The 27,758-nt window shown below is 47.2% G+C and overlaps 1 protein-coding gene across 1 annotated transcript in view; it reads right to left on the bottom strand.

Annotated features, from left to right (window-relative positions):
- dnah1 (dynein, axonemal, heavy chain 1) overlaps positions 1-27,758 on the bottom strand; it is a gene marked incomplete at both ends in the record, with an annotated part of 65,869 nt that overhangs the window by 20,531 nt on the left and 17,580 nt on the right. The window contains 36 exons of the mRNA XM_084463485.1: positions 6,481-6,606; positions 7,505-7,636; positions 7,898-8,089; positions 8,203-8,370; positions 8,691-8,882; positions 8,959-9,144; positions 9,508-9,618; positions 10,053-10,244; positions 10,520-10,691; positions 12,387-12,595; positions 12,826-12,961; positions 13,226-13,422; positions 14,913-15,143; positions 17,713-17,891; positions 18,305-18,478; positions 18,873-19,030; positions 19,182-19,342; positions 20,065-20,205; positions 20,287-20,391; positions 20,521-20,679; positions 20,942-21,061; positions 21,300-21,494; positions 21,853-22,030; positions 22,108-22,262; positions 22,367-22,458; positions 22,924-23,110; positions 23,216-23,302; positions 23,394-23,543; positions 23,627-23,740; positions 24,016-24,121; positions 24,243-24,431; positions 24,512-24,625; positions 24,708-24,871; positions 25,553-25,693; positions 26,106-26,285; positions 26,916-27,021. Of these exons, the coding sequence (XP_084319611.1) occupies positions 6,481-6,606; positions 7,505-7,636; positions 7,898-8,089; positions 8,203-8,370; positions 8,691-8,882; positions 8,959-9,144; positions 9,508-9,618; positions 10,053-10,244; positions 10,520-10,691; positions 12,387-12,595; positions 12,826-12,961; positions 13,226-13,422; positions 14,913-15,143; positions 17,713-17,891; positions 18,305-18,478; positions 18,873-19,030; positions 19,182-19,342; positions 20,065-20,205; positions 20,287-20,391; positions 20,521-20,679; positions 20,942-21,061; positions 21,300-21,494; positions 21,853-22,030; positions 22,108-22,262; positions 22,367-22,458; positions 22,924-23,110; positions 23,216-23,302; positions 23,394-23,543; positions 23,627-23,740; positions 24,016-24,121; positions 24,243-24,431; positions 24,512-24,625; positions 24,708-24,871; positions 25,553-25,693; positions 26,106-26,285; positions 26,916-27,021 (5,599 nt within the window). The remainder of the gene's footprint in view (positions 1-6,480; positions 6,607-7,504; positions 7,637-7,897; positions 8,090-8,202; positions 8,371-8,690; positions 8,883-8,958; positions 9,145-9,507; positions 9,619-10,052; positions 10,245-10,519; positions 10,692-12,386; positions 12,596-12,825; positions 12,962-13,225; positions 13,423-14,912; positions 15,144-17,712; positions 17,892-18,304; positions 18,479-18,872; positions 19,031-19,181; positions 19,343-20,064; positions 20,206-20,286; positions 20,392-20,520; positions 20,680-20,941; positions 21,062-21,299; positions 21,495-21,852; positions 22,031-22,107; positions 22,263-22,366; positions 22,459-22,923; positions 23,111-23,215; positions 23,303-23,393; positions 23,544-23,626; positions 23,741-24,015; positions 24,122-24,242; positions 24,432-24,511; positions 24,626-24,707; positions 24,872-25,552; positions 25,694-26,105; positions 26,286-26,915; positions 27,022-27,758) is intronic.

A 27,758-nucleotide genomic window follows, 5' to 3' on the forward strand; every position in this document is an offset into this window, starting at 1 on the left:
GGACAGTAAAAAATATATTTCAATTATTTGATATAAGATAACCCAAGTTTTTACAAAGTTTTTACACGTGGCACACATACAAATATGAAAAGTTTTTTACTCATGGAGAATATATCTACGCGCGGAGGCGATATTTTTGGCCCAGTAGGCATCTCTTAGCTCGCGTGGGCGTGCCTATACCTTGGCGACCTGCGACACCACCGGAATTGTAGTTTTGTTCACCTTCATTTTCCGACTGTGCTGAGAAAGTAGTAAGAGTGGTTCGCAGAGGAAAACTTTGTTAAACTCGAATTAACCGTGCCTTTTATAAATTCATTGATCCATTCATTGATCTCTTGTATTACCATGCATTCACTGAAGTATGTCTTCGTAAGTCTAGTGTTTCTGAACTTCTTCTTGGTCTTGAATGATAAGGAAAAGCCTGAAGGTGAGTAACATTGTATTGTCGTATTAATTATAATACAATCTTGCTAACGACTCTCATATTTTGGGATGGGGTGAGCGTTTATTGTGGAGCAGACTGCGCCAGTTAGCGAACTGTAGCCACATAGCGGCAACAATACAAGATACAAAATTAAAAGTACACGTCAGCACTGACCTGCGTTTTACCTACGTGAAATGCACGTAGGTAACATCGGCCATTTCAGGAAGTTCAGGAATTTCATTTCACTGCACCGTCTGTGTGTGTGTCTGTGTGTATGTGTGAGACAAGGTTCTGAATAATACACTTAATTTGGTTGGGTTTATATTGTTTAAAGTTACCTTAAGCAAATAAATAAGACTATTTGGAAAAGGTCACTGCATTCAAATAATGCTTTCTTTGAATTTACCCCCACATGGCACCAGTTGTGAGTGTGATTAGCCGTTACAAGCTGTTTTGAAAATCAGCCTCTTCTGACATCACAAGTGGACGTGTCCACCTAGATGATGGACAGATGAGCAACATTTTCTACAGTCCACTGGGTAGGCTGGTGGACTGATCTATCCACGGCTAATCACACTCACACCTGGTGGTATAATATGTCACCTTGTCAAATATTTTACTTTTGGCGATGACCCACTTTTTAAATGACAGAAGACAATAAAACCCTTTGACTTTGTCGTCGTGGCAATTACTTGCACACTCACACTACCCTTTTGTAGGCCTAACACCAAACGCCACTTTTGCTCATGCTGTTTTTTTTGTCTTTTTAGGACCTCTTTATTGCGAAGTTGGCAGCAATGTGACCCTTCCAACCGGGCATCGAGGCAACGACCTCACTAGTGTTGAGTGGCGCCACAATGGCGACCTCTTTGTGCAGTTGACCGGGCAGACCACAACCGCCTTCGGTGTCTTTAAAGGTAAGTTGAGAGATCTTACCGGTCCGAATGATGGAACAGACATGTTGCACGAGTAAAAAACAACAAGTATATATGTGCAAAAGCACAAAATGCTAAATATTAAATGAAAATGCAAAAAATATAAAAAATGTATATGCAGGGAAACAATATACAAGAAGAATAGCATAAAGCCAAAAGTTACATGTGGGAGTGCTTGTAGGGTTAGTCCCTGCCCTGTCACCCTTATCACACTGCCTCAGCACATTAATGTGGACCTTGTTTGTTTGTTGTCTGTTACTTAGTATCTTTCTCTTAGTATCTTTAACCTTATTGTCTAGTGTATAGTATCTTTATTCTTATTTGTTGATTGTATTCTAGAAACCTTTTTTTGCAATCCTGCTTGTTGTATGTTGTATGTGTATGTTATGTGTGATGTATCTATGTCTCTAAGCTACTTGGACCCTGAATTTCCCCTAGGGATAAATAAAGTTTATATCTATCTATCTATCTATCTATCTCCTAGCTCTGCTGATTGTGCCTCATTGGATATATCCTAAGCCAACCAGAGCGCTTTTTACAGTCCATCATCACTATCTTCCTTAGTCTATCCATTTGACTCTTTTTCATACATTTGAAAAAGTGGGATAATAATAATAATAAAATAATAATAATAATAATAATAATAATAATAATAATGATGATGATGATGATGATGACTTATATTTGTAGATTGCATATTTGTGGACCCCATCAACGGAGATCTGACCCTCATCGGTGTGACTGAGTCAATGAGTGGGGACTACACCCTGTCAATCAACGGCCATGACACCCCCGTTAAGATCCACATCAAAGTCATCCGTAAGTATTGGCCAGGACGGTATAGCATTGGATTACTATTTCTATAGCACGATTTAGCCGTTTCGGGTTGGTACTTAACTTAACTACCGCTTAAATCCTATAACATTTACATTCAAAATTCAGGGCGTTTATCAGTCGCTTTTATCCAAAGCGACTTAAAAAGTGCCAGGACGTACAAACATACAATAAGTGCGTATATTAAGTGCCAGGACGTACAGACATACAATAAGTACGTACATTAAGTGCCACTGCTGTTATCATTATGATGAACCATGTCTGACTAAGTACCAACTCTTTCACCTACTGCATTTGAGTTGCCATGACAGGGACGTCAATTAACACCTCTGCACATCCTTGGGTGCACAGATCTTTTGCACCTCTTAGCGCTCACCTGAACTGACCAACTTTTTGGCCACCTTTGATTTAACACTCTCCCACACACAGGGCCGAGAACCACCGTGACCTGATATTCTCAAGGTCCCGCAGTACCTCGGCTCTCTCTGTCACCCCGCTCCCTGTGTCTGACCATCACCTTGTTGCTTTTTCTCTCCCCCTGAAGTCCTCTCCCTCCCTCCCTCCCTCTCTACCCCTCACACTGTCACCAGCCGCCGTGACCTGAGATCTCTCTCTCTCCTTCTGCATTTGCCTCAACTGTTCTGTCCTCACTACCTTCTGTCGAACAATTCTCCCGACTATCCGCTGAGGAATCCTCTGACACCATGCTATCCTCCCTCTCCTCCTCCTTGGACTCCCTCTGTCCCCTCCACTCCAGACCTGCACGATCCTCACCCCCTCCACCTTGGCTGTCTGAATCTCTGCGGACTTCTAGAGCAGAGTTGCGGGCAGCTGAGAGGAAATGGAAGAGATCAGACCGTCCTAATGATTTGTCTCACTATCTTCACCTTCTCTCAGATATCACCGCCACTGCGTCAACCGGTCCAAAATCAACTGGACCTCCACTTGTGACGTCAGAAGAGGCAGATTTATAAAATGGCTCGGAACACTCACACCCGGTGGTACCAGTAGTAACACTGTTACCTGGGCCAATGTGTTTTCTGAAAGGCCTACCGATTATACATGTTTTATAAATGCTGTGCAATGCAATAAAAGCAATTCGGACTGATTCTGATCGAATGATATATTTCAATCTGTTTATATACCATTTTTAGATTCCTTTATTTTACATTGCCATTGGCATGTTGTCAAAGTTGTATGTAAAACAATAGGGAAACACACAACTGTGTGTGTGTGTGTGTGTGTGTGTGTGTGTGTAGTTGCATGTGTGTGCGTGCGTAAATTAAAGACACACGCTGAACCACATATATGAAGACAAACGCACAATAACAACAGCTGCAATATTGCAATTAAAGCTGCAAGCAGCATTGTACGGGTGCCAAGGCTAAATCTGACCAATAAGACCCTGTCAGACCATTAAGACCCTGATTGACCATTAAGACCCTGACACAGACCATAAAGACCCTGATTGACCATTAAAACCCTGACACAGACCATGAAGACCCTGATTGACCATTAAGACCCTGACACAGACCATAAAGACCCTGATTGACCATTAAGACCGTGACACAGACCATAAAGACCCTGATTGACCATTAAGACCGTGACGCAGACCATAAAGACCCTGATTGACCATTAAGACCGTGACGCAGACCATAAAGACCCTGATGAAGACAATTAAGACCTCTTTTGTTTGCATATGGTTGACAACTCTGGAATAGCCTCAGCTTGGATCTGTTGATGGGCGAACAAACTTTCATGACCGTACGTCAAAAGGCTGAGGAGGTATGTATGTCTTTAAAGTTTTCAATTGATCGCTTTAGCGCTATTGTCCTATTTTGATGAACTTTAGCCTGGTTAACCTTGACCTATGCTTCTTTAAGAACACCAAGTTTGGTGATGATTGACTCAAGTTCACCCCGCATTTAGTCACCTAACATTGATTGGGCTAATTTGGACATCCAGCTGCCATTTTGTTACAGTTTCTGGCTTCCCTAAGAACATTTGCTCAACATAGGAAGATACAAATGTCTACAAGATTTCATGACTGTAGAAGAAAGGGATCAGAAAATAGGGCCGTCCAAAGTCTGCATTTTCAGTTAATTGATATAGCGCCCCCTATTGCCCGATCTGGGTACAATTTGGAGAGTTTGCATTTTCAGTTAATTGTTTTACCACTCCCTATAGTCCGATTTAGATACAATTTGGAGAGTTTCATCTTGACCCATGTGCCTTTGACTATACCAAGTTTGATGATGATTGGGTTAAGGTAACCCTGCCTTTTGGCGTTAAGTAAAATTTGGACGATTTTTAGCCTCTGGCGTCAATTGTTTTATCAATTGACTTCATCTTACTTGAGCAGTTGGAACTTTGGTCCCCAACAGCCAATAAGTTGGTCACGCTCAAATCAAACATTCCGTCTATGAACTGTGGTGATTTTAGTCACAGGCTACGCCCATTTAGATGCCAAGCCCTATTTCAAAATATGTTGACTTTTTCTTGTTTAGAATTTGTATTGGGCTCAAGATCATAGGAGTCCATTTTGATATTGATATAACCATTTAAGTCTTTTCACGTTTAAACCATACCCCTTTTAAAAGTCAATGGCTCCTGGGTGCTTTATTCTTTATTTGAAAGACTTTCTTTTATGTCAGATTAAAGACATTGGTCCATAGATGATATGTGGCAAAGGATTTTTGTCTACGTAAAAAAACCTAGGATCCTTAGGGAATTTAGTGTTTTTAACAAATAGTCGAAAATCTATCCAAATAAAGTCATAGGTTCTTGAGGCATATTCGTTCAGCGTAAGGATATGCATGTGTGAACAAAGTTTCATGACTGTAAGTTAAAACATTTATGAGATATGCTTGTTCAAATTTTTTTTGGACTGTTGCTATAGTGCCACCTTTAGTGTGCGAGCGGTTTAGGCTGTGTAAGTCAAACGTGGCAGAATAATAATAAAACGAACAACAATAGGTTACCTTCGCACCCTAATAATTTTGCAAGCAACCATGAAAGGGTCCTACTGTATGACTGCCCATAGGACTGTATGACCGCCTAACGTATACATGATGGTAAACTTCAGATGACATCATGCCATTTCTCACAGAATGCTTTTTTGACGTTGGTCTTGAACCAGCGCCCTGATGGTCATCGGTCGGACGCAATACCACTACACTACATTAACATATAGACTCAGAAAAGCAGATTAGAATATATTTTGAGGAATAGAAGTAAATGGTGAATGGTCCTCATTTATATAGCGCTTTTATCCAAAGCGCTTTACAGTGTTGACTGACATTCACCCATTCTCACACCGACGGCGGAGTACACCACACAGGGCAACAGCCAGCTCTTCATGAGCAATTAGGGTGAGGCGTCTCGCTCAGGGACACCACGACACTCAGCTAGGAGGAGCCGGGGATCAAACCTGCAACCTTGTGGTTGGCCAACCCGCTCTACCTCCTCAGCTAATGCCGCCCCAGAAGACTTCCGTACATGGAGGTATGGTGAGCTTGGTCGGTATGGTAATATGGCATTGGTATGCCTTAATAACTGGTTTACCGGAAGTTAATATATCAAAACAATCATGTTTCTAAAGCATACTTTGTCAAAGCCCACTGTCAAAACGGACATTTGCAATGTGAGAGCTGTTTAAACATCGGAGATGTGTGTACATCTCACTATAAAATGTATATCTCTGCCGTCTTTGGCCTTATTGCTATGAATTTGACACCATATGATCCCACAGTCACCTGGTACACGTGTGCCGAGTTTGCAGCTTTTACAAGTTCCAGAACCAAATCTTTTGAAGTGTGGGTGTTTGGTCAAGTTGTAACCATTGCATTCAATCCAAATGGTCTGACCATATGGGTCGCGATTTGAAAGTTATTCATCATGACGAATGGTGCATGTATAACAAGTTTCATGCATATTGCACCTTCCTAGTGGTAAAGGCTGCCTGTTGAAATGAACTTCTGAACTTCCAGACCTTGTTATAGCGCCACCTATGTGTTATTCTGGCCCATCTTTTGATTCCTTTACTCATTTTACGTGTTCTAGAAGCCTGCCAAATGAACTTAACAATTATAACTTTTGGAGCCAAAAAGTCAGGAAAATAATAATAATAATAACGAAAACACTAGGGTTCCTACGGATTTCGTAGGACCCCCAATGAATTAATGAATACATGCAGAAGTAAAGATAAGAGTCACCCAGAACACACACTAGCAGATGATGAGTGGGGGTCTTGTTGTGCTCTGGGGGTCTTGTAGGGCGGTGACTGACCTGCCAGGAGCGGATCTTGACGGGGTCTCCCAGGGTGCTGATGAGGCTGGGGTCCTGCGTGTGAGGGACGCTGAGCTCTCTGAAGCCATGCAGCCACTCCTCCGCCATGGCCGCGCGGTACTCGCCCTGAGGTCAGAGGTCAAGGTCAGGGACAACACAGGCCAGGGGCTTACTGCTCTCGCACACGACTCAAGATCAAGTCTTGATGTGTGTCGGGGAGAATTTGTGTGTGTCTGCTTTTTAAATGTGTATGTGTGTGTTGGAGTGCGTTGGTGTGTGTGTTGGTGTGTGTGTGTGTGTGTGTGTGTGTGTGTGTGTGTGTGTGTGTGTGTGTGTGTGTGTGTGTGTGTGTGTGTGTGTGTGTGAAATTTGGTTTAAGTTTTGTTTCATTCAATCAATTTTTCAATTTGTATTGTACTAACTTATTAGATCTTCCCAAACATTGTGCATACGTTACAAATAAAATGAAATGATGAGGGCGTGTGTGCATTTAATGAACGACAATTTCCCCACAATTTCTATTAAAAAAGTATGATTTTCAATGACATAAGGAGTTCAGCAGATGAAGCCACTTTAGATCCTTGATCCTTAGATCCTCACAGTGAAGGGCCCCAGGTAGGCCCCGTAGCCAGGTACCTCAGACTCACAGTGAAGGGCCCCAGGTAGGCCCCGTAGCCAGGTACCTCAGGCTCACAGTGAAGGGCCCCCAGGTAGGCCCCGTAGCCAGGTACCTCAGACTCACAGTGAAGGGCCCCAGGTAGGCCACGTAGCCAGGTACCTCAGACTCACAGTGAAGGGCCCCAGGTAGGCCCCGTAGCCAGGTACCTCAGACTCACAGTGAAGGGCCCCAGGTAGGCCCCGTAGCCAGGTACCTCAGACTCACAGTGAAGGGCCCCAGGTAGGCCCCGTAGCCAGGTACCTCAGACTCACAGTGAAGGGCCCCAGGTAGGCCCCGTAGCCAGGTACCTCAGACTCACAGTGAAGGGCCCCAGGTAGGCCCCGTAGCCAGGTACCTCAGACTCACAGTGAAGGGCCCCAGGTAGGCCACGTAGCCCGCAGACAGCAGCACGTCTCCGGATACATTGTTGACCATGTAGTCCAGGTGCTTCACCGTCTCCTTCCAGCGCACCTTCTCGTCTGCCAGTCCTCCGATCAGCTAAAGAGGAAGTCAAGATTGTCCCAGTGAACACTGAAATGAAGGCCTCTCCTACTCAACGGGGCGTGTCTGAATGCTGCATTCAATTTCCTCATTATTTACACATTCGTCTCCAGATTCAGATTTTCATTCGCAATTATTGTAAAAAAAAATCTAAGGGAACACTTTCCCGGTTTTGCCAAATTATTCCACACATGGCGTGTAAGTACTGCTTCATTACTCTTAGACTACATAGCGACTTTACTTCTGTACATATCAGACCTTGTCTGCTCGGACCAGGCGACCCTCACACAGCAGACACTTGGCTTGCAGCTCGTCCCTTTTGGCCAGGCAGTCGTGGTACTTGGCCTGCAGGGTGGCGATGCCCTCCTCCACCGCCGACAGCTTGGCCTTGGCGTCGTCCAGGATGAGCTGGGTGGCCTCCAGGTCCTCCTGGGCGCCTTTCAGCGCTTGCTGTGACAACAGGCACAGGTCGGACGTTGAGTTAGATGACAAGCGGCGTGCTAGGAGCGGCGTGGCATCAGCGTCGCCCCCGCTCTCGGGGGCGTGTGAGCTCCAGGTCCTACCCGTTTTGGCTCCACAGCCCTGGCCACGAAGTGATACATGTGCATGGCGCGCACCCACTGGCAGATGGAGGTGCAGGCCTTGGACACCTTAGCGATGGAGGCGGGCTGGAACTCCTCATTATCGATGTACGGCTGCACCAGCTTGATCACAGAATCTGGAATGTTCTCCTGTGGGAAAATGATCACATTTAGGAGTACACATATGTTGGCGCTCAACAGCCCTTTAGTATTTAGTCCTTTAGCAGACACTTTTATCCAAAGCTCCAGTGGGATTTGAGACACATTTCCTTAAGGAGAAGAATTTTCTCATCAAAAATTAGGGGGTAGGCATGTTGCTTAAGGATGCCTACATTGAGCATTGGGGATTAAATCCAGGACCTTCCGTTGGGTACCTTCTAGTGCTATGAACACCATACCCACCACACAGTCCTGGCCCACAACTGAATGAACAAAGAAATGAATAAGCGATGGTGTCATTGTTTCCCTACCTTATCAAACTTAAAGAGGCCATCCAGGAACTTGCCCGGGTCTTGGAGCAGAGCTTTTCCCGGGTCCCAGTAGTCGTCCACCCTGGTTCCTGGCTTCTCGCCTGCTACCTTCTTGGGCTTGATGCCCTTCATGATGCACACCGCCTCCACCACCAGCCTCACACCATGCGGAGGCCGCTGCATCGCACGCACCTACAGAGGGATCTGTATATTCAACCGGTCACAATGAAGATCATCTATCTGACGCCACGCGGAGTTGCCACCTGACCTCAGTGACGTCGTTCTTGTTGAGTGATTTGAGGCTGGTGAGGGCGGCGTCCAGCGCAGGCAGTGCCTCGTCCAGGTCCTTCTGGGCGTCCTCCGCGATGGCGCCCGCCACCTGGGCCTTCTCCAGGGCCTTGGCCTCTTCAGCCTGCACCGCCGTGCGCGTCTCCTCCGCCACCACCGTGTCTTCCTGGTCGGAGCAGGTGTCACAATGTCACATGTCACTCACCCTCTCACTGGCACAGCTACACACCTGTCGTTATGTCCATCCAGACTTTTTGTTTTTCGTTCATATTGCCGTGACCTGATTATCTACTGGATGAAGAAAAAATACACAAAGTTCATTTATCCCGCAAGAACTGGGGTGTCAGTGTCACGCACACGCACACACAGCAGGGCAACCTAGTCCATAGGAACGCTCAAGACACAGACACTTACATTCTTTTTTACAAAGGTGAATTTGACGCGATTTATACAGCACCAAACTATGCAGCAGACCTAAAACAAGACCCTCAGGATAGTGAGTGTGCGGTGGTATCTGCCGCCCTCCGACCTTGATCTGCTGCATGGTGACCTCCGTGTCTCTGGCCGCCTCCTCCAGAAGAGGCCCCATGTCCTCCAGGTCCTCCTGCATCTTGCTCACGTCCTCGGCCGTGCTGAGGAGCTGAGGAGACCCACAGCGCGTCACAGCCGCTCGTACAACAACTCTCCCAAGCAGGGACACTCAAGCAGCAAGCAGTTCATATTTAAATATACATGTAATAGCTCAACATTTTCAATGGTCAATATCACATGCGCGATATACATACCCTTCTTGAGCCACTTATGTATATTTGATGTATTTGATGTATATTTGATTATATTTATGTATACTTAGTGTTTTGTATTTCGACTCATATCTATTTTATCTTATTTTTTAGAAAGTCCTTTCTTTAGAGATTACTCTTATTCTAAATCTGAATCCAAAGACGCTAGGTAAGAACTTGGGCCTGCCACTACTGAACTAGGAAAGACTGTTTACTGCAGTAATAAATATGAAGGGCATAACGACACGAGAGGAAACATGTGATGCAGTGCAGAGCTTCAGTGAGGCCGGACCTTGTCCAGGCCGGTCTTCATGCGCTGCCTCTCGCTGTGGAGCTCCTGCTTCTTGCGCCCGATGAGAGAGGAGAAGACGCTGAGCAGCTCCAGGTAGCTCTTGGGCGTGACGTAGTTGTGGCGTGACAGCTCGGCCAGGTACTGCTCGCACTTCTTGGCCACCGCCTGGTGAATCCTCACGCACATGGAGGTCTGGGGACCGGGGAGAACGTGGTCAGAGGCCGGAGTACTCTGGGCATTAAGGGCCCCATGAGGGCCCCACGTATGGGCCCCTGATAGCCAAATTCATAGCCAAGGAAAGTGTGGTATAATGCGTATACTTCGTCCGGGACATTAACATTACATACCGATGTTGATTGGGTTGAAGGAAACAATTCCTAAACAATTGCTGACTTTGATATTGTCAGAAGAGCCCCTTATCCCTCTCACACACACACACACACACACACACACACAGCCATCCATACCAGTCCTATCATGGCTTCCGGGCTGGCCTCCAGCTCGGGGAGCTCACTGAGGAAGGAGGTGGCCACCGACTGCAGGGCCTCCTGGGGCCAAGCGCTGAACCAGTCGATGGTGCAGCAGGTCACCAGGGAGGGGAACTGCCTGAGCCGGGCCCTGAACACCTCCCCGATGGGACTGAGAGAGAGAGAGAGAGAGAGAGAGAGAGAGAGAGAGAGAGAGAGAGAGAGAGAGAGAGAGAGAGAGATAAACATGAACACCACAGGAAACCTCAACAAAGCTGTGAATGACCTGAGAGACAAGGCAAGGAGGGCCTTTTGTGCCATAAAAAGAAACATCGAACTAGACATATCAATTAAGATCTGGCTATAAATCTTTGACACAGTGATAGAGCCCATTGCGCTCTACGGCAGTGAGGTCTGGGGCCCACTCACTAACCAAGATTTAACAAAATGGGACAAACATCAAATTGAGACTCTACATGCAGAATTCTGCAAATCAATACTAAAGGCCCAAAGAAAAACATCAAATAATGCATGTAGAGCAGAATTACGACGATAACCAATCGTTATAAAAATTCAGAAGAGAGAGCTAAAATTTTATAACCACCTTAAGGAAAGCGACAGCAACACACTCCACAACAAGGCTCTCACCCAGAGTTACACCCAGAAAAGTGTCCCCTTAGCCGGCTTGTCCTGGGACTGTCCAACACACAACAACCACCACCACAGGTCAAACCAAATTATAAGGACAAATATTTGGCACATTGGAAAGAGTCCACCGAAAACCAGAGTCAATTGGCATGCTATTTGTCCATTAACAGAGCATAAGTTACAGAATACCTGAAAACTAAGGAAATCCTTTACCAGGTACAGACTCAACGAACACAGCCTGGCCATGGAGAAGGGACGCCACAGACAGACCTGGCTCCCCAGAGAAGACTGACTGTGCTCCCACTGCACACTAAACCAACTAGAAACAGAGCTGCACTTCCTAACTTCCTATCCTTCCTGCCAGTCATACCAAGACACCATGAACACACACTTCTTACAGATTACAAAGATGCTAACAAACTGTCCAGATGCTAAAAAACTGCCATACCTGTTGGGAGAAGTACAACAATGTGCGATCACAGCAGCCAGAATTGTCACCTGTGATGAGAGCAGGACCTCAAACTCCCCATAAACAGACTCATCCCCCTGGACTCACTTTTTCAACAGTGATTGCACTATTGCACACGTCCTCCATATTGTAAATACTGTGTATTTAGAGGGTATCTTTAATTTATCTTTTTATAGGAGATACCGGAATTTTTATAATATCCCACATTTTACTTTTTATATATTGAGTACTTAATATTCTAACATCTGATATGTATATATATTTTGTATTTAACATTTTATACTTTGACCTCTTTATTGTTCACCTGCTTTGGCAATGTAAAGAGAGAGAGAGAGAGAGAGAGAAGGATAGAGAGATAGCGAAAGAGAGGGAGAGAGAGAGAGAGAGAGAGAGAGAGAGAGAGAGAGAGAGATATAGACGAGATAGTTGAAGATAAATCATCAGATTCTAGCAATTACCACATGGTCTAAGGTCATAGTCTTACTTTTCATTGTAAATGTACATTAACATTTTTATTACGTTTATTTTATTTTTAGAAAATGGATTTTGGATCTAATGTTCTATCTTGTTGAAGTGTTGACGCCTTGGCAACAGAAATGTACATTTTCCACGCCGATGAAGCCCTTTGAACCGTGACCCTTGAGAGAGAGGAACGTGAGGAGGAGTCGACTCCTCCTCTCAGGACCGTCACGCTGAGTCAACACAACCAAAAGACCAGCGTCACGGGCCGCGCTGATGGGAGCGGCTCACCTCATGCAGAGCACCGTGTGGACGTTGCTGCGGACCCTCTTGGTGTAGGCGGACATCAGGTTGGCCTTGGTGGGCTGCTGGCCGGCGGCCTGCACCGCCGGCTTCATGGCGCAGAGGATCCGCTCCTGCTCGTCCGACGCGTACAGGTTGGGCACGTCTCCGGAGTTCAGGATGCTGTTCACGTCCTCCAAGAACGACTCGCTCTTTATCTGGGGGGGGGGATCAGCAGAGACACGCGTCACCCCTGGACAGGCTGAAAGGCATATCTGGGACCGGTCCGCCCGTCAATGAGAAAAAGGGCTTTTTATCACTTAGCTAAGTTGTTTTGCGTCACAATTAGTCAGTGTTGTTAGCCTGCATTACAAAAAAGAAACACACACACACACACACACACACACATGAATGCATGTGCGCACACAGCACACACACACACACACACCTGTGTGTCTACGAACAGGAAGGTGATCTGCTGGTTGGTCAGGCCGGCCTTCAGCATGATGCCCTTGATGTCTTCCCTCCACTCGGTCTGACCATAGTTCTTAGACAATTCAATCTGGAAACAGGTATAATCCGATCTGAGGGGCAGACACACACACACACACACACACACACACACACACACACACACACACACACACACACACACACACACACAGACCACCACAATAAGGAGAAATTCTGCATCAGCTCATAACCAAAAGCCTGAGAGGTGACAAATATTTCATCTTTACGCACTAATTTAAGTGTATAAGAGCCAATCCAGTTTCAGTCAATTTGTTTAGAGCCTGCAGGGTACCACGGCTTCGGTGTCAATGGTGTGGAAGTGGCTGTGTTCCTACATGTGGGAGGCCAGCCTGGTGAGGGACTGCCGCCCGCTGCCCCCCACCCCCAGCAGCAGCGCGTTGCCCAGCGGCTGGCGCAGGATGCGGCTGATGGCGCACACGTGCTGCACGGCGTCCATGAAGAGCACCAGCCGCATCCTGCTGGTGCTGCCCTGGTTGTAGTCCTCCATGTACTCCTGCATCGCGCTCACCAGCTGGGGAGGAGGAAGCAAAGCGTCTTCAACGACGTACATCTTCCCCTTCGAGGCCCCCGGTGTGTCAAGAAGGCCCTCAGAATCATGAGGGACCCCAGCCACCCCGGAAAGTGTTTGAGCTACTGTCGTCTGGGAAACAGTACCGACGCCTCGGGGCCGAAACCCAGAGGATGACCAACAGTTTTTTTCCCCCAAGCAGCCCTGGAGGAACCCACCACCCCCAAACCAACCCACACTACAACACCACCTGGAGGAACCCACCACCCCCAAACCAACCCACACTACAACACCACCTGGAGGAACCCACCACCCCCAAACCAACCCACACTACAACACCACCTGGAGGAACCCACCACCCCCAAACCAACCCACACTACAACACCTGGAGGAACCCACCACCCCCAAACCAACCCACACTACAACACCACCTGGAGGAACCCACCACCCCCAAACCAACCCACACTACACCACCTGGAGGAACCCACCACCCCCAAACCAACCCACACTACAACACCTGGAGGAACCCACCACCCCCAAACCAACCCACACTACAACACCTGGAGGAACCCACCACCCCCAAACCAACCCACACTACAACACCACCTGGAGGAACCCACCACCCCCAAACCAACCCACACTACAACACCACCTGGAGGAACCCACCACCCCCAAACCAACCCACACTACACCACCTGGAGGAACCCACCACCCCCAAACCAACCCACACTACAACACCTGGAGGAACCCACCACCCCCAAACCAACCCACACTACACCACCTGGAGGAACCCACCACCCCCAAACCAACCCACACTACACCACCTGGAGGAACCCACCACCCCCAAACCAACCCACACTACACCACCACCTGGAGGAACCCACCACCCCCAAACCAACCCCACGCACACTACAACCACAGATTAATTACATACATATTTCTGTAATTTGCACAGCATTTTTGCACGACAATCAACCATGGCTGGTACCACTACCACTTCTGCTACTTATTTTTACATCTTTTTGACTTGTCTTTATTTACTTTAGCTTGTATTACTTTTTGTTACTGCTATGTGGCTGTTGAGGAACCAAGCCTAATACTTTTACTCTTGTGTACCTACTGTACAATAAGATGAAATAAAAGTCATTCTGATTCTGGTGGCATGCAACTTAAGATAGAATGACATTGGCGGTTGTGATACGGGATATGTTTATGTTGTAACCATACATTTCCCTGTGAATTGTAACATAGTATTTATTGAATAATTATTTATATGTAGAATATTAAAACATGTTTATTATGATTATGCGTTGATGTGATTTGTCAAGAGGGGGAAGGAAGTGATATAGGATCCTTGATGCAACCTAAACCAGTAGATCTTAGCTCGCCACAGTTTGTTGTCACCATACTACAGACCCAAAACCGAATACTGGTTTGCTTGTTTCAGAAGCTGCTAATCCTATTTGAGCAGGACCAGACACGGGAGCTCATACCTTCTCCTTGTCGTCCATGGGGGCGTAGACCTTGTTGTCCGTGCCGGGGGTCATGAAGTCTCCGTACAGGACCGGTCTGGAGGGCACCACCTCCTCCATGCTGCAGCCCAGCTCCTCCATGCAGGTCTGCAGGAGCCGGTCGAACCAGTCCCGGTCCTGGGGACTGACCAGGCGGTCCTGGAACACGCGGCAGCTCTCGTGGTACCAGAGCTGAAGCAGCTGCGCTTTGTCCTGGTGGAGATCATGGAGTTGCTGGAGTTAATAACTAGTAAATCAAACTTCAATAATATAAAACCTTTTTTTGGTCAATGTAGTAGTAGCCACACGCACAAATCTTGATTCATTTAGATTATTTTATACATATTTTATGTATGAAAAGGAAAACCAAACTGACAGACAAAAGCTGAAGCATGTTACAAAGCGGATTTGGTTCTCCTTTAAAGGGGTGATAGGCTAGGGCCAATTTATTCTTAATTTTATTTGATTGAAAATGACCTCCCCCTGCTGGCACTTTAACGTTGGCTTGAGATGCCTCCTGGAACTCAATAGAGGTGGACAGGATGTGAGGTCCAGGAGGGGACCGCATCAGGAAAACGCCATCAACAGTCGGGAGCCATATCGCTTTCTGACCACGAACACGAACATGAACACGAACACGAATAGCCTATAAGAATTACGTTCAAAGATACACCCTTGAATAGAACCTTTTCGTTTGCATTTACATTGAAAGACGCATACGCCTTAGGTTAATATATTTTTGTTATAATTAGGACAAGAAATCCTATTTTCGTTGTAATTAGATTTTGTTTGATTGAACTTGAACGTGCGTCTGAAATACCCTGACTTTTCCCTTTGCTTTAGATTATTATATGACGTACGTATACATGTTTTACGTCTGCTTAGCTAGAAAAATCTAGCCAGGGGGAGTATTTGCGCCCACCGTGATTGCCCCTAATAAGGGGAGGCAGCTTGTTCACGCTCAAACTTTACTTCTGAGATAGTGTGACGTCAGACTGTGCAGTGGGAGGTGCTGAAGTGCAGAAGTCCCGCCTCCCTACCCGCAATGTTTACAATTTCTCAGGGTTGTGAATTTGCCGACACACGCCCAAAGCGTTCGACCAATCGCAACAGAGTGAGCATGCTGACCAATCACAGCAGACTGGGTTACTCTGGACTGCGGCCTTAAAGCAACATGATACAATACAGATCGTTTTTGAAAAAAGCTGAAATTGGTTTTACAGTGTGAGAATAATAAGGGGTATTTCTAACATGCAGGCATGTAACCCTATTCTAGTAGTACCCCGAAATGCAATTATTAACCCTTAAAAAAACATGATATGGGATCTTTAAAGGCCCTGACACACCGGGCCAGCGGTCGGCTGTGGGACAATATTGCCCCTTTTCCACCGACAGTACCAGCTCAACTCGCCTCAAATCTTTGCGTTTCCATCGCCAAAAAAAGTACCTGGTACCTGGTACTTTTTTTAGTAGCACCTCCGTCGAGGTTCCAAGCGAGCTGAGCAGGTACTTTTGTATGACGTAAACAGGCTGCTGGCAACTGATTGGCCAGCGGCTGCAAACGGGAATAATCACTCAAAGTTAAGTTGTGTCCGGCGTGGCTGGAGTCCACGGACCCGCTCCCGAGGGGGACACTGATCAACGTTTCGCCCTGTGTGTCGCTCCTTTCCCGGGGCTAGAGTTAGGCTGCGCGTCGTTATGTGTGTCGGGTGTGGTTGTGTGTGTCCGGTGTGGTTGTGTGTGTCCGGCGTGGTTGTGTGTGTCGGGCGTGGTTGTGTGTGTTCGGCGTGGCTGGAGTCCACGGACCCGCTCCCGAGGGGGACACGGATCAGCGTTTCGCTGTTTCGTTTTTGTGACGTTCCTTTCCCGGGGCTCGAGTTTCGCCTCCATCAATGTTACCGTATGACAACAATAGACGTGCAGTCATTGCGTTTCTTATTTTATTTTATTTCCCATTTCCCGTCATAACCTTTCCCGGGAATCAGGAAATAGTCTTGATCAGACTTCCCGGGAATCCCGTCTCCCGGGATTAAAACCTAATGACGACCCGCCCACATTGAAGAGGTTCTTTTCTACGACCCGCCCACGTTGAAGAGGTACTTTTTTAGATGGAAACGCGACGTGCCTGGAACCAAACCGAGTCGTGCCGCGCTAAGTCGTGGCGAGTTGAGCTGGTACTGTCGGTGGAAAAGCGGAAAGTGGTGCTGTCAGTGAGCATCTGTAGCCCTAGTTTCTATGGTGTGTCCTGCAGAAACTGGGGTTACAAGCCTTCTGAGAAGTCATTTGGATTGGCTGTTCATCTTTGACCACATCGTCAAGAGGGCCCGACAAAAATTTATAATTTTCTCATATTCTCGATTAAAAATATATTCCAAAACCGTCAGAGCGAGAGTGGTGTGAAATTGTAGACAAACGCTGCTTTGTTTCATCTTCATATATATCCGCCTTCCTGGGCTACACCTTTTTGAAAGACGAATACAGACCTTGCTTGTTGGCCGTTGGCTGTAGTGCAGTGTGTTCGTGTGCAACTTTTTGGCCAAGACACAGGCGATGCGAGGCGACGCAACAGTCGTCGTTCGTTCTTTGACTGTTGGTTTGGTGTGTCAGGGCCTTAAGGAGTGGCTAGGGGTTAAGCATTTTGACCAGGGACTCTTTCAGGTATACTGTGGACCTTGGGGTCAGAACCCATAACCTTTCAGCTGGGAGTCAGACCTAGTTAACATTAACCGTTCCAGCACCTACAAAAAAATACCATAAAGTCTTGAACGATAAGACTATGTACCTCTATGGAGGAGGCCTCGGCCATCAGCACGCCCTGAAAGACCTTGGACAGGTCCCGCAGGTTGAAGGTGTAGTGGGACTTGGCGGGTGTTGGCAGGAGCTGAGAGGTGATGGTGGAGTAGACCTTGAGCGTGGCATCTACTAGAGGACTGTTCAGGGGCTGGAGGTGCTTGACAGGGACTGGGGAACCACAGTGAGACACAGAGATGAAGATGAAGACAGAGGAGATGAAGGGCGCGGGAGAGTCTAGAGAGCGGATAATTGAGTCTAAGGTAAGAGTTTTACTGATCAGTGATTGTAAAGCTCGGCTAAGACCTCCATCATGTGCCATTGAGTACAGACGTGGTTAACGCCCTGTGCTGAAACGGGCTCGCGTCATTTTAAAATACTGTGCCCTCACTTCACTCGCTTCCTCTCTTTCCCTGCCTTACCGCCTGGTGCCTTCTGACTCATCTGTCCGTCTAGAAGGGAGAGAAAAAACAAGACAGGGTGCAAGCCTCAAGACTCGTAACTGCTTCACCTCTGCATGGATGAACGGACACACACACACGCACACACTCACAAACGCACACACACACACACACGCTACTCACCCATCCAGCTCCCTAGAATGGTGGAGAAGATGGTCCTCATGCTGGCGTCCTCCATCTGGGTGAGGGACAGCATGTTGAAGTGGCGCGTGAAGCGCTGCGTCACCGGGTTGCGTCCCCCGCCGGGCGGGCCCATGGCACACGCAAAGTTAATGTCCACCACCTTTTTGAAGGTCCCTGTGTTGGAAGAAATCACAACGGAACACAACAGGTCATTCCGTTCCTTGTTGCAGGCAGAAGGGGGCCGGGGCGGGCGGTAGGGTGTTCTGGATGTTTGACACCCAGACGCAGGGTACCGGGTTGGAGCGGTACATAGTCCATAGTCCATAGTCCATAGTCTGCGAGCGCCAGTATGACCAGTCGAGCCGGCGGTTTAAATGCGACCTGCTGCATGAATGCCACAGCCTTGCAGCAGAGTGTGTGTGTGTGTGTGTGCTGTGTTCCTACATGTGGGTGAGGCCAGCCTGGTGAGGGACCCCCCCCCCGCCCCCCAGCAGCAGCGCGTTGCCCAGCGGCTGGCGCGGGATTGCGGCTGTTTTTGTGTCTGAATGTGTCTAACTTCCTGTCTTACCTATGAGCTTCCTGTCGTACCAGCCTTGGTGGTCCATCCACTGGCGGAGCAGTTCTATGGGAGGCTGGGCGCCGTAGGTCTCCAACATGGGCATGTTCAGATCATCGATGAAGAAGATGAAGCTCTTGCCCAGCGGAGGCCCAAACACACCCTTACGCCTGACAGACGTACACACACACACACACATCAACAAACACACTCCACTGAGACACACAGAGTGTAGTGTCGGACTGCAGGTCATCTTATGTACTGCACTATAATGAGTATAAAAGTGAAGCTTGTGTGATAGTTCATATTGCAGGTCAGTACCTCTTGTCCAATTTGCTGTCGATGTAATCTTGAGTCTGATTGGCTGAAGTGCGGGCCGAGAAATTGAGGAAGTGTGTGATGTACTGAGGGGGCATGTTGTTGAGCAGCTTGTCTGACATGGTCAGGGTCTTCCCTGTGCCGGTGGGACCAACACACAGGACCTTCACAACAAAGGTTATAAATCACAACGCACGCGTTAGCTCCTTCGTTCAGATGACCTAGAGCCATTGAGACCAGAGCTCGCCTAAAGATGGAACTTGTCATGTTGTTTCAATGTTCTTGGAGACAGCAAGGTTAAATGTCAGTTAACATGTTCAGTTAGCAAGTTCTTTCTGAAAATAACATAACCCAAAGTAAGTATATCTGCACAAATGCAAGGGCTGTAATGTAATCTATGTAACAAAAGAAAGATAGCAGATGATTGTTGTGCAGGTGAAATAGTCAACACACACAGCATAAGTGGAAGATTTAATTTCCGCCTGACATAAATGTCATGGTTTAGATTGAATACCATCTGTATACCATCTGGAATCAGTGGAGTATCAGTTTTTTATATATAGTTTGATGTAATAGTGCTATCTATGTATAGTTTGTGTAGATCAAATGACGTGAAAAAGATTGCTGTTGCGCTGTATGTGCACAGTTGAAATACATAACTATTTTGGTTACATGGTTCTTATTTTGTTTGGGGTTGGAATTGTCTTTCGCTTAGCTAACAATGTTTATGATAGCCTAGAAGTTGAGTATCTCGTCCTTCTAGGGGTGTGTCACATGACACATCTTTCTTAGGTGTTAAAATGCCTTCAAACATCTTTGAATTTGGGGGGGGGGAGGGGCTTAACCCTTACACGGATCATTTGGAGAAGAAGGCGTTAATACTCACAGGCTTCCTGTTAGCCAGGAGCATGTCCAGCAGGAACGACGTTCTCACAGTGTCCAGTGTGGGAACGATGATGTCCGAATAGCTTGTCTCTTTGGTGATGACCACGGTGGGGGCGCGCTCCATCCAGCCCACCCACTGCACCTAAGGAGCAGCACGCCGCTCACCGTATCGGCCGTCCACTCGTCTTTAATGTCTCGATTTGTGTGAATGCAGTTGACATACCTTTCTCTCTTGGTCATCCTCGTGTCCGAACACAAAGTTAGAGATCCCTGCGTCATCGAGCATGTAATCATAGACCACGCCTTCCTCTGGGAAACACACGGGCATCTGGAGGAGACAGTGTCAGTATAGGACAGTGTTCCTCTAGAGGAGACAGTGTCAGTACGAGGACAGTGTTCCAACAGACCTTTCACATCCTTCAGCCGTCCAAACCACTCTGACACACTGTGAACTGACCTTCTCCTCAGCCATTCTGCCCCTGAGCCAGGCGCTGAAGCGCTGGCGGCTGTCCCCGTCTCCGGTGGCTCCGACGCTCCACACCAGAGAGAACATGAACCAGGGCTGGATCAGCTCCCCCAGGCGGCTGAGTGTCTGCTGGGGAGGGGGCTTCACACCCTGCGCAAAGGAGCAAACATTAGGAGATGAGTGGAGATGAAGGTGGAGCATCCTCTTTGTGTTGTTCGTTCACACCGCTGTGATGCACCACATACCATGATCTCATGGTCTCATCGCTGGTTCACCAAAACTACTTTACAACTATTATTTTGCAAATATGTTTTAGGTCAAGCTTGGAGAATCATCTCTTCATAAATGTCCATTGAATGGACTTTTTCAGTTAAACAGCACAGAGTTAACCGGAGATGGGTTGCAAACCTACCTCTTTTGGAACAAAGGGTTTGAAGAAGCAGTCCATCAGGTTCATGAGGCTACAGGTCAGGTTGCTGTCTGTTGAGGCGATGACCTCCTTCACTGACGTGTGCACAAAAGTGATGGCGTCCTGTTGAAACACACAGAAGCAATTTCTCATTTCAGCCGATATCCAAGGATCACCTACTAATATCCGAGAGGATATCCAATATGGCTACAACAGCAACACATTCAGCAACAAACCGTACTAGATGTGGTCATGATAGATGTGTACTAGTTTCTTATTAGGATGTGTGTCTGTGTTTCTTGGGACACTCTTGTAACTCACCTCAAGGAGAAGCACAGAAGCTAGATGTGAACGGCGTTACCTGCAGGAAGGCCGCGAAGAGGGCGCTGAGCTGCTCTGCGTGGGGTCGCAGCGGGCCGGGGAGCTGCCGCAGCCAGCACTCGGTGAAGGGCGTGAGGCCCAGGATGCTGGGCTCCAGGTACACCATGCCGCAGCGGGACACGGTGGCCGGAGACGCCACGGCCAGGTCCTGCACCTCGAACATCATGGTCATCACCTGCGATCGAACAGCCCCCCCGACGGGTCGGAGAAGGATCACGACGTGACCCTTAAATACCTTGAAGGTCGTGGTGTTCATCTCGGTGAATAAACAGCTCATTATAATTGCTTTGTTACAGTTACATAATATCAGTTTTTTTGTTGCTTTTGTTGATTTCTATGTTTTGGTTGCGCTATAGTTGGCAGGATAGTGTAGTGGCTGAGGTGTTTGATTTCTAGGTTTGATCTCCAATGCCCCCAGCCTAACTGTAGGTGTCCTTGCCTAACTGTTACCTGCCCTTGATTAACATGTGACTTCAAGTCGCATCACTATTACCAGGAACAAGGAGCTTCCTCAAATAATAAAAGGGGCTCACATCGGTGAGCTTCATGATCTCCCCGGAGCTGAGGCACAGCTTCTTGTTGTCGTCCAGCACCGTGTTCATGTTCTCGATCCACACGGCGTCCACGGGCCCGTCGAACATGTACCACTTCTTGTCCTCGTTCATGGACACCGCCCCGCCGCGGATCAGCGAGGACAGGATACCGTCAGTCCTACCAGGGGATAAGACGTGGGTCTGCGTGTGAAGGACGTTTCACTCTGTTGCGCTGGTTAGGGAATCCCTGCTTACCATTCATGCGTGACCGGGTCAAACTGCCCGTAGAGCTGCCCCATGGTGATGGACTTCGGGTTGAGCACGAAGGTGTGAACCACCTCGTACACGCCCCCGCTCACGGACGGCTGGCCCTTGAGGGCTGTGATGGCTGCTCCTAGTATCTCGTAGCACTAGAACATATGCACATACCCTTGACTAGCTGACCTTGCTAAATCATGCCGGGGTATTATACGTGTAAACAATGAGGAGGGATGCAAAGGGTTGAATTACTCACCTTGGTTTTGCCTGATCCAGCTGGCCCCACCAACATCAGGCCATGTCTTACCACTGTAGTCTCATACAGCTGGATACACTTGGTGATGTAACCTGACAAGACAGTAGGTAGCAATCACCAATCAACATTATCCTTGTAAGGATGGGGGGATGAATCGGCACATGTTAGTATTGGGATTTTCTGCCTTGGCAGAAACATTGATGTTTTTTTAGTGGATATATGTATGATATATGATGATGGTCCCATCCTACGGAGGGTGCTATAGTCTATTTGCCAACAGTTGATTTGCATTAACAATGTTCTGTTTTGTTCAGCAACTTTCATAAGAAAACTATTGCGGACACCGTACCCGTATACACGGTACCCCAACATTATACCCATACGTTAAACCCCCAAAAAGATAAAATCGTACAAAAATAAGATATTTTCACAGAATTGCAACACATATAACACACAGCACTCAAACACTGAGTGATTCCGGTCCCAGTATCCTTGATTTAGCAGTATATGCCAGGGCAATTTTGGCTTGGGCTTCCAAACTCACACACCACACTCACCATCGACATCTTTGAGGTTCCTCTTGTTGCAGACGTTACGTATCGATTCCTCCAGGGTGCCATAGTCTATGGGCTCCTCCTTGATCTTGGGGAACAGATCTGACACAATACCGTTGAAGAGCTTCAGGTCCTCCTGGAGGAACTTGGGGACGTTAACGTCTCGGATGGCCCGCAGGCAGATCAACTCCTGGGGGGAAGAGGGGGAATAGGAAACAGTGTAATGATATATTTGTATGAATTTGATTTATTCTAATGAATTTAAAACAGTCTTTGTGGCAAAGAATGTTCTAACCTCATCCATATCTTGATTCTCTCTCTTAAGGTTTCCAGCAGCTGAGATCACAGTCTTCACGGCTCTCATGCCAAAGTCATAATGATCCTGCAAACAGCAATACAAGTACACAAGTTTGTCTGGCTGGCTGTCGATCTCTTCGCTAGTTCAGGTTCATGATTAAACTGTATTTCTTTACCTGAGCGCTGAGCTGTTCGGAGGAGAGCTTGAAGGTGGACGTGATCTTTTTGGAGAGGACTTTGGCGTCGCTGAAGCCAAACGAGTACAGAGAGATCTCCGCAATCATAGCATAGTCAGGAACCATCATAGCCATGGGCCGGAACAGGGCCTGAAGTGGATAGAAATACACATGAGTTAGTACTGATTAGAGTGAATGTAGACTGTTATTATCTTCTCATCATAGGGGAGGACCTTGAGGTTGTCAGGTAGTTCGGTGCGGCCGGCATAACCAGGGTTCATGGTGATGAAGACGGCGCATGAGGGGACGAGGGGGATCTCGGCCCCTTCAAAAACAAAGCGCTCCGCCTGCAACCGCCACACACACACACACACACACACACACACACACACACACACACACACACACACATTAAGCTGAGAGTGGTGAGTGCACCTTGGTTCATGTTATTTGGTTTGCACATAATGAGTTGAGGAACAATAGGGAATCAATTTATTATTGCAAAGATTTTATTTCAATTTCCAATCTTTTAGCTGTTACTGTTTGAGCGGCAGGGATTTCTTTCATACATATTCCAATATCCATATAAAGATCCATGTATATATTTTCTGAGGCAGCCTACCCTTTGCTGCTGTGCCTTTTGTATGGTGGTGATCTGTTGTGCGACTACAGACAGCACCTCCACGTCGATACGGTTAAACTCATCAAAGCACGCCCAGGCCCCGGAGCTGAAGGAAACACAAACAAGCCACTACAATATCTACAACAATAAGGTCTAGAGTGACAACGTCTTTGGTGTCCAGGGTAAAACAAATGTCTGCGGGATGCGAAGGACTCTATAGGACTCACGTGGCCAGTCCTTTAAGGAACTTGCCCATGGCGATGAAGTCCAGCTGGTCGGAGCAGTTGAACACCACGGTCTGAATGGCCAGAGCCTTGCCCAGATCCTTGGTGGTCTCTGTCTTTCCCGTCCCAGCTGGTCCCGCCGGAGCCCCCCCAAACTTCAGGTGGAGTGCCCCCGTGAGGGTCAGGTAGCACCTGGAAGAATCCGGGCGTGTTTAAATCAGCGTTAAGGTACCTGCTGAGCAAGTTTCTTAGTTGAACAGCTTGGAGCTCACCTGTCGGTCAGAGGGGTGATAACCAGACGGCCAGAGTTGCCCAGGTACTCGTATCCATACAGGAACTCTGCATTCACTGCCCTGACATACAGGTCCTCCTTATCCCAGTAATATCTGCAAACAACAGATTTCAAAATCAATGCTTCACGCATTGATAATCTTATTGGATAGAACACAATGCTTGAGCGAGTTGAACCTCAGCTGGCTGATCCACTCAAAGTCGTTGATGCTGGAGATGCCCTCCTCCACCAGCTTGGCCACTACATCCTTAGCGTGGACCTCGATGACGATGAGAGCCGAGAGCACAGCCCTCTGCATCTTGGATAGACCGCCTCTCACCAGCTGCACCAAGTCACCCAGCTAAACACCACACACAGCGTACACTTCAAATCTTATAGGACAAGTTAACCTTACAATCACTTTTTTCAGTTGAAAGGGTTCAGTTTGTTTAAGAAATTGGACTTTTCTTTGTTTTCTTACTAAAATGAAGGCAAAGTGTTAAACCGGGAAAATTCTACAGTAAAATACAAGAAGTCTGCTACTTCCGACTAAAACACCGGAGCTAAAGCGAGTGTGAAGTGTGTTTTGACAATAGCCCTCACACTTGCCCCTATGGAACCCAATTTGTCCTTTACGACTGTCACGATGGCTTGGATCGCATTTTTTAAAACACGTAGACAGAGGTCCTAGTTGCTAAAACTGTTACATACCCTTAAGGTGCTTACACACTGCCCCAACAAACACTACCACGGGTCAGTGTGCCACACCCGTTGGTGGATGTTGACCGTTGAGGTGAAGATTCTTATTGGCGAACATGTTGAACCTGTGTTGACCAACTGCCAACACTCTAGAGTTGGGTGCTCCCAAAGTGGGTGTTTGTGGGAGAATTGTGCAAGCAACTTTAAGCTTCTTGAGGAGTCATTATATGCACACACACACAGAGCAGTGGCCTTTTGTTTTTTTTCCAAAAGAATCCCTGATGAATAATAACACCCCAAGCTGACTGATGGGGTAGTAGCGGGGGGGCCCCCTTGACCCTACCTGTGTCTGGAGCTGAGGGTAGAGGCATTGAGCCAGGTCTCCGCGTTCCAGGGCCTCGGACACCTCAGTGGTCCAGAACACCTGGCAGCCGGCTATCACCACCTGCCCCGGCCAGGACAACACCCACTCGGTGCGGGGTTTCTATGGGGTGCCAAGAGCACAACACACAGCACTTACAAGACATACGTATACGAGAGTATAGTAAAAAAAAAAAAAAAAAAGCTTTAAATCACTGGGAAGGCAATATGTAGAAAGGAAACCGCAGGTAAATGGTCCTCATTTATATAGCGTTTTTATCCAAAGCGCTTTACAGTGTTGACTGACATTCACCCACTCATGCACACATTCACGGCAGAGTCGACCACGCAGGGCCACAGCCAGCTCGTCAGGAGCAATTAGGGTGAGGCGTCTCGCTCAGGGACACCACGACACTAGGAGCTAGGAGGAGCCGGGGATCAAACCAGCAACCTTGCGGTTACCAGCCAACTCGCTCTACCTCCTGAGCTAAATGTGTGTGTACAGGTCTAGAAGTGGTACAGTAATCCTGCCAGACCTCAGGGTAGACCAGCAGGGAGTTGTGGATGTTGTCCCTCAGACTGGCCTTCATGGACCTCTCCACGTCCCTCAGCCAGTTCTCCACGTTCCCGCTGGGCCTCACGGGCTGCAGCAGCTCCACCTCCTCGCCCTCCCCGGAGTACATGTGGGTGATCTGCAGGTCTGCCTGGAACTTCAGCTGGGGGCAGAGCAGGGGGGACGTCATTGGACTCGCATTACCACAACGACAGCAAAAAGGAATGAAACTCAAACTCACGCTGAACACAGAGCTTGACATATAAACAAATACGCAGCAAACATAAACGGAACGTTACAGACTACGTTTTGAGGTGGAAGGTTCAATGGGAGGACAGACAGGGATATGGGTGAAGAGAAAAAAAGTGGATATGGACAGCGTATAGACCAGGGGTGTCAAACCCAATTGAGGTTGCGGGCCGTAATAGACCAAATGCTAGTCAACTGGGGCCCGACAATTTGTTGTCATTTTGACCCGCATGAAAGTATAAAATTCTTCACAAAGTATATTAGTATTTGTCTTTCCCTGAGGGTATTGAAATGGCTGCTGACACTACATCATTTTTCACTTGTACTTGCTGCGTACACACTGGTCATGCTGGCTTCCTATTGACTTAATTTAATAAATGTTAATTTTGTATCTTTACCTGTTGTTCTTTTCTATTTATTTTGGCTTTTTTTTTCAAATAAATCAGTTTCTGCTTTTTTCTCATATTTGTAATAGCTTTTTATGTATAAATGTTGAGTAAAGGGAGTTTCAGGGAAGCTACAATAAACGCCTGTCAGGACCGACCCGAGCAATGTTCTCAAAGCACTTGCGCAGGTGAGGCTGAACAGCGGTGGGGTCCTTGGTCTGGGACAGGATCTCCAGGAGCTCGTCGTCTGACAGGAAGTAGAATCTGAAGAAACAAGACAACCATCGATCTGTTACCAGCACCTTGATACCTGTAGACTATATATATATCCTGGGGTCACACATCGACAGTTGTAATTATAATAAAAATCCCAATGTGCAACAACTTGGATTGTGGATTGTGACGCCACAACATTCACAGCTTCCACAGTAGGTTTGTGTTGCCTCTCCAGGCATTCCATTTAATTTTCTTACATTTATTTCTTAAATAATTATATGTAAAACGAGATGTGGATAATTACTTTACAGTTGAAATTAGCTAATGTATAAATTCATATTATTTTGCCATTTTAAGGCACGTTCATGGTCCTGGTGATAACGACGGCTCACCAGCGATGATGCTCACGCTTACGCGTGTTCCCGACAGCGACCGTTCATGTGCACATGACTTTGCTCAGTTTTAAACGTTGTGTACTGGTAAACCAGCTCTAGATAAGGGCAAGTGTAGCCTTCCATATAGTGGCAATACAATGTGCTTCTCATAGATAAAAGCAAAAGGATAGTAGGTGATAGGCTACAAGGAAATAAAGGCGTGCAAACTTGATCCTACTAAGTTCTGTTTAGTTCTGACTTGTTTTTATAATTTTTTATAAAATAAACCTGCTGTGAAGAACTTTTAGTTTCCGAATGCAGTGCACATGAACGGTCGCTGTCGGGAACACGCGTAAGCGTGAGCTGACGATCACTGACGAGGCGTCTCGTTACTACCAGTAAAGTTTCGGA

Source organism: Micromesistius poutassou (genome assembly GCF_964030765.1).
Source record: "Micromesistius poutassou genome assembly, chromosome: 2".
NCBI classification, from domain to species: Eukaryota; Metazoa; Chordata; class Actinopteri; order Gadiformes; family Gadidae; genus Micromesistius; species Micromesistius poutassou.